Consider the following 7,154-nt stretch of genomic DNA (forward strand, 5'->3'; position numbering starts at 1 on the left):
ACTGAAATGTGCAATGTGTGATATACTTTAGATTCGGAGAAAATTGCTGGATGTGGGCATCTCTTCGATGCCTGTTAGTTGTAATCGTAAATGTCTATTGTGTACTTGATGTTATGCTACTTGCTTTGTATCGGTTGTTTTTGCTGATCCTCACCACAGCCCTGAAAAGTTAGGTAGATGCTATCTTTTTCTTTTCCAGGTAAAGACATTGAGGCTTAGAAAAGTAAAGTAACTTGCCGAAGTTCATCCAGCTAGTGAGTGGAAAAATCAAAATTCAAATTCATAACCCATGTTCCTCTAAGGAATATTGCTAGATACCACCGTGTTACATTTAATCACACTTTCATAACTATGTAGATTTAATATTTTAGAATAAGTGTTATGACTAATTCTGTTTTGTTAGTACTGAAACTACTACTAATAGCATTTGCTGGATACTTAACTACTAATTGTCAACATTTTTGAACACTTACGGTGTTTTAGGCACTGTGCTAAGTGTTTTATTTAATATTTACAACAGACCTAAAAAGTAGGTAGTGATTATTTTTACTTCACAAGTGTAGAAACAGAAGCATGTAGAAGTTAGGCAACTTGTCCAAGGTCACATAGTTAGGAAGCAGCAGTTCTGGATAGCTGACATGACCGAGGCACGCTACACAGGCTCCTTAGGGTACCTTCCGAGTGCCTGTTGGACATATTTTGTCTTGTTAATGTGCCTCGCTCTGGCACCAGACAGAGGGAAGAGTTTGTATTCTTGAAGAAAAAACAAAACAATCTTATACTTCAGGCTCCATTGTTCTTTCACTTACTTTGACCCTAGTACAATAAAAAAAAAGTTATAAGAAATGCAGTGAAACAAAGCAGGAAAATAAGGTGCAAGTAAATAGCCCTTCAGATGAGCCAGTCATTGGAATTAGTAGACAGGGCCCTTAACACACAAATGCGTGCGCACACCCCAGAGAATTTAAAGGAAAAGATACACGTATTTTGAGAGAGAAATGGAAACTGAAAAAGGACCACATTGTAGTTCAAGAACTGAATGACATAATATCTGAAAGAAAAGATTTCCCTGGGTGCAGTGTATCAGACATTATCAAAGAGCTTCCCCTGCATTGCTCGTGGGAGTTTAAAGTGGTGTAAACACTTAGCAAACCATAGCCTTATAAAGTTCCTTATAAAGTTAAATGTATCCTTGCCCTGGATCCTGTAGTCCCGTTTCTCAGCATTTACCCAGAGAAATGAAAGCTGAGTGTACAAAAAGACACGTACATGAATGTTTTCAAAGCTTTTCTTATAATTACCAAATGTTCATCAACAGGAGAATGGATAGACGGTAGTAGACCACGAGTGGTATTCTTACTATAGTGAAGGGCTTTCAGCAATTAAAAGAAATATATTTTTTTGGATAACTCTAAAAAAAAATTGAGCAACAGAAATCAGACATAAAGGAGTGTAGTTTCTGTGGGCCATTCCTGTAGGCTGTGTAGACGGTTTGAATGAAATTTAAGAACAAGTAACACTGATCTTCGTCATAGAGACCAGGATATAGTGCCTGGACGTCAGTGTGTAGGGGGTACATGAGGGGAGGGAGGGAGTGACTGGCTAGGCACACAAAGGAGTTTTTTTTTAAGGATGAAAGTGTTCAGTATCTTTATGAGGCTGTGATTTACATGGATTTATGTATTTGTCAGACAGTATACTTAATATCTGCATTTCACTCTATGAAAATCATCCCTCAATAAAATCATAAAGGGATGTTATAAATGCTGGAACAGTAATTGCAGAATAATTGTTAGTTGCTAAAAGTAGGATAATATATCAGGAAAATATAAGGTAACCAACTGAATAACTTAATTAAGAACAGTTTACAATTAGATAATTATATGAAGTTAATATTTGTACATAATGTAAAATTATTACAATATATAATTCATTACATTGAATTACATTCATAACTATAAAATACTAACAAACTCAAAGAACTATATGCATCATGAAACCATAGATCTCTGAAGTACAATTAGACACTTAAGTACACGGAAACGCATACCTTGTCACTGGGTAGGAAGTCACTGTCTTAAAGGCATCCGTTCTCTGCAGATTGCTCTGTAGTTGTAGCCCAAATCTTCACAATTTGGTTAATAACTGAACAAAGATTCTAAAGACATTGTGGAAGAATTCACATATAAAGCAGCCAGGGAAATGCTGCGGGGGAAGAAAGCAGAGAAGCACTTTCCTCTCCAGGTGGGAAAACATGGTAGATGTTTGGTGCTTGTAACAGGTTGGGCTTGGGTGCAGGTAAGTAGAATTGAGTAGATTTCAGATTTGGGGGGAGAAGAACAGGTGTTCAATAAATCGTGTGTGGACAGCTGCTAATGACTATTGGCCAGCAAAGGAGGGAGGGAGGGAGGCGGGATCCTCCCCTCCTCCCAAAATAGAAAATTTTAACTCTGTTTAGAAACATACATAGAAATATTAGAATTTATACAGGAATTATAATCTTGGTATGGAGAAAATTTCCTTAGCATAATACAAAAATTAGAAATCGTAAGAAAATCACTGCAATTTTGTCAGGTCTTGAAGCATTTGGCAAAAAAAGAGAAAAGTTGAGAATTAAATAATGAATTGTGGAAAGGCATTTGTATCTTAGGACAAAAAAATTAGTTTCCCAAATTGATAAGAAAAAGATATCTGCGTAGAAATATAGGCAGCAGATTCAAATAGTTAAGTCATTTTAAAAGAAACATAAAATGAATACTAAATCTATGAGGGTATTTAGCATTAGTGGTAGCCCAAAATTGAAAATAACAGTAAGAATGAACTCTGTTTCGCCTGTCAGATTGGACCAATTTAAACACAAAAACATTGATTACACCCAAGATTTCTAGTGATGTAAGAGAATAGGTACACTCACATGTTGGACATATAAATGACTGGTATTCTGGCAGGATATACCAAAGGCAGAATTGTGAGGACAGAGTACACTTTGATCCAGAAATTCTGTTTGTGTGACAATAAACCAAGGAGATGATTAATCAGTCAGGATAAAATTAGGTAAGTAAAAGAATAGACCTGTAAGCATTAATTATAATAATGAACAATGGAAATCAACCTGCATTTATCCACTGGATTAAATCAATTACGATATAGCCATATAATGAAATATCATGCTGTTATCAAAAAAGAGTGATAGATTTATAATTGAAAGATTTTGTACTAGTGAAACAGCAAGCTTACAAGACTGTGTAGATTGTAATCCCATTATTAAAGTTATATGTACATGTATTCAAAGGAAAAGGCCTGGTTTAGACTTAAAATCAGCTCGACAGCACGATGGTCTGTCCCCGCTGTAGCCGGCCCGGCGCCAGCAGGGCGGGAGCCTCCCCCGAGGTGGGCAGCCGCCATCGGAAGGCTTCGTGCGGTGAAGCGCTCTGGGGAGCACCCGTCGACAATGCCTGTCCTTCTTTTCCAGTCCTCCCCCCAGCCCGTCGGGAACGCTGACCATCACTTCTGGGCATGCCCAGTACCAGTCTGTCCCAGTCTATGAGATGAAGTTTCCAGATCTGTGTGTATACTGAGTGGCTCAGGAAGACCTCAGCATAGGATTTTAAAGCCTAAGAATCCAGGCCTGGCGGATGGTTTTCAAGATTTACTTACTGCATATTAGCGTACAGCGCGACAGTAACGGTGGAGCCTACCTGTGACCAAACATTCGGCATACCGCCTCGGAGATTTTGAAGCTGTCTGTGATTTAGAGTACTGCGGAAGATAGGTGTGTGCCGTGTTCATTTTTTTGGAAGTTCTGTTGGCTTTTAAAGTTGAACATGTATTGGTCTCAAAATTATTTCATTGTTAAACAGTATATTTTAAACTTTTCAAAAATGTAATTTTTTTTTTAAAGTAAGCCTTCCAAGCATTAGAAGATGTATGAAGTGTCTACTGTATTTCTTAAACATTTGCATAGCTGCTTAGAAGAAGGATTGCTTTTGTTTTTGGTCACCTGCAAAAGCAGAAACCTACAAATACAGTTCTGGGGCCACAAAACAGCTCTGTGGCCTTTGTCCCTGTGTTCCAGACATTGTGGTAGGCGTCCCTGTATTCACTCACCGTGGTAACATGTGATAGGCATTCCTCAGCTGGTTTATGGTAGTGACATATATAGAAAATATTCATAGGCTCTGACCCTCAAAGTGCTGTACTCTAGAGTGTCGAGTTCTTGTTATACTGTATTTTCCACCGAGAGCGGGATACTTGAGAGACTCAGAGCTTACTGTTGGGATACCAAACTGTGCAATATTTTTTACATCATAAGATGTATTAGTTTACAGACTGTGCTTTGAAATTATAGTAGTAGTTTGCTTTTGCTCCATTAATTAAATTAGCTATATATTTAAAATAGCAACTAGTTCACCTGTGAAGAGTATACATTTTGATTTTTATTAAGAGTACATTAATTTACACTTTTATATTGTGCATTGTCTTAAATCCTCATAATGAGAAAATTACCGAAACGGGTTTTTAATTTGTAAGATTTGAACTGCAGCTTGTATGCATTTCTGTTTAGGGTTTGTTATATTACATTTGAAAAGGGTGCCTATGGTTTTAGTAATCAAGTGTGCTGAGAATTGTCAAGGAAACTTCTGTTGATTGAAACTGTGGACACTCTATTCGTGTGCTAACAGACCCATAGTGTTTTCTTAAAGTTCCGTGCATTTTAGTGAGTTCCATCACACAGCAAAATGAACAACTTTCTCTGTAAGTCTTATAACATTCTTTTAGAACATTTTTATAAAATAACCTGTTTATAGTTCTACATTTTCAGATTTCATTTCTTTCCAATTAAAAAATATACCTAGCAAAAATTGCAGCTCCAAAAAAGAATTCAGTTTTTGGCTCTTGTTTTTGTTTGGAAAACTGCAGCCGAGGCTGGCACGTTACACCCTTGTGTCGATTGCTTGGGCACCTGTAGTGAAAACAGAAAAAACTAAGGAAGCGCGCTCCGAATGTTCGGAATGTTTCAACTGAAGTGCGGCATCTTGAGCCGTCTTGCAGAAGGTTCTAGTCCTTGGAACCTATGAAAGGGCACTCAGGTATCCCGGGCGCCTCATGAAACGCAGGAGAGGAAGCCCCCGTTTTCCGAGGGACAGGACTGCCGCCGCGGTGCGGGGGCCCGTGGCCGCCGTCACTGTGTTTGCCTCTCCATCAGCGAAAAGGTTTTGCCATTTAATAGGCCAAATGTTATGGACTTTTTTTTTTTAATTTTCCTTTTTTTCTGTATTTTTAAAGGATATTCATTTTTGACAGTGCATTTAAAAAGTCAAAGCAGGGGGACATGCAAAAACAATCATCCACTTGGATGTCATTTTACAGATTAACACTGTGTGCTTTTGTATGAAAAATATATAATTTAATAGTATAAGAGAAGATATATATTCGTTTGCACTCATGCAGAACCAGCTTCGCTGTACAGAATTTCATGTTTCTCTGTGATGTATCAGTGCATGTGGTGCATGTAGAGGACAGCCATTTCCGCTAACGTCTGTCACCTCTTCCTCTTGGTCTGTTTGTAAACTTTTGGTTTTGTGGGGCCCATTCTGTGTTTAAATCACAGTAGACCTCCTTCTACCTGAGGTTATGGAACTGGTCGTATCAACAGTGGTTCCCAAGAAGTGGCTCTTCCTTTTGGTTTGTCCCTCCCAGGAGATCCTGCAGGGAGGAGGCATGCATACTGTATTGTCACCAGCTTTGAGACTGAAAGTATAGGACTTGTTGAAGTCCACTGTATTGCTATATTTTTGTAGATATGTAAAATTCCTAATAAACTGTTAATCACTTTCTTTTTGCTGTATACAGATGCTTATATCATTCTGTTTTTTCCTTGACATTGAATAGTTAACATTTAGGTGATCCTCTTATACTTGTGTTGTCTTTGCTCAAAGAGAGTTTGGTTGTCTTTGGAGTTAGCCTGAACACACCCACACACACACACACACACACACACACACACACACACACACACACCCCCCCCACTTAATACTTCTGAACTCATTGTCTTTTAGAAAAATGGAGCACTTTACCAGCAGTTAACTTCCCCTCCTCACAACATTTCTCATCTTCTTGTCTGAAACTTATTCATGGCGATAAATGTAATAAATGTAATGAAGTGAGCTTTTTGAAATGTAAAAATTCACTGTGCAATTCACATGTGAGCAATAAAACAAAATCAAAAAACTGGCGCACAAGTACATTTTTATAATAGCTATTATTACATTCAGTAAATAAATTTACTGACTATTTTGCTGTCATTAAACATGAAAAAGTTTGAGTGAGAAATCAGGTTGCCAAATGGGTTCATCCTCACACCCCTGGCAGTGTCAGGCAGTGTGGCTGCTGGTCACGTGAGGCGCAGCTCGCGGGGGCGGGGGGCCCGCGGTGGGAGCTTGTGGGGCACAGCCGCCCTCCCTGCGTCCGTCTCCACGTGGCATCTCGTCCCCACCTCCCTGCTCTGTGAATTACAGGAAGCCTCCCTCCAAAACAGGCTGCCCTGGGGCCCTCTGCCACCTGCGTGGTGCCTGGTGGCCTCGGGGGCTTCCTCAGGCAGTGATTCTTCACCGAGGTGGCCGTGGCCCATGCCCACTCCCCTGGCAACGAGCGAGAGGTACCACCTCGGTCGTTGGCATGCATCTTTGGTGGATTATTGGAGACTCAGGTGCTCTCATGAGACGGACCGCACATACTCCCTTGGCTTTCTTGTAATAGAAGAAAATTAGCTTCCCATGATTAAGGAGTAAAGACATTTTTTCCTTCACTGTCTCTATCACCACACCTTTGTGATCTGTTCATGCACCAGTATTTACAACTTTTCTTAAAAACACACAAAGCCAAAGGGGAAAAAAACATTGATTGGAATATTTATTGAGCCTCCATAGTGCACTACAGGAAGTATAGAACCACACCTGGTCTGCCTTCCCCACACGCACATTCACGTGTGAGCTGGGAAACATCCCAATGCCTGTGTGCAAAGGTCTCGCTGCCTCTCCTTCCCTTTGAGCCTCTGCTCAGAGGAAGACCGAGGAGGAGACTGAGGCCCAAAGATGTTACCGTAACAAGAGAAACAGGACAACAGGGTGTGCCTGTCATTTTCCCTGGGGCTC

General features: G+C 39.8%; 1 protein-coding gene across 2 annotated transcripts in view; it reads left to right on the plus strand.

Annotated features, from left to right (window-relative positions):
- Positions 1 to 6,190, plus strand: part of EFR3A (EFR3 homolog A) — a 69,833-nt gene extending 63,643 nt beyond the window's left edge. For both annotated transcript variants that reach the window (XM_054590499.1, XM_054590498.1), the window contains exon 23: positions 3,473 to 6,190. In XM_054590499.1, coding sequence (XP_054446474.1) covers positions 3,473 to 3,578 — 106 coding nt within the window. In that variant the 3' untranslated portion in view covers positions 3,579 to 6,190. The remainder of the gene's footprint in view (positions 1 to 3,472) is intronic.
- The last annotated feature ends 964 nt before the right edge of the window (positions 6,191 to 7,154 follow it).

The sequence above is a fragment of the Pteronotus mesoamericanus genome, unplaced genomic scaffold, assembly GCF_021234165.1.
Source record: "Pteronotus mesoamericanus isolate MK-2021 breed Mesoamerican mustached bat unplaced genomic scaffold, CSHL_Meso_final scaffold_174, whole genome shotgun sequence".
NCBI classification, from domain to species: Eukaryota; Metazoa; Chordata; class Mammalia; order Chiroptera; family Mormoopidae; genus Pteronotus; species Pteronotus mesoamericanus.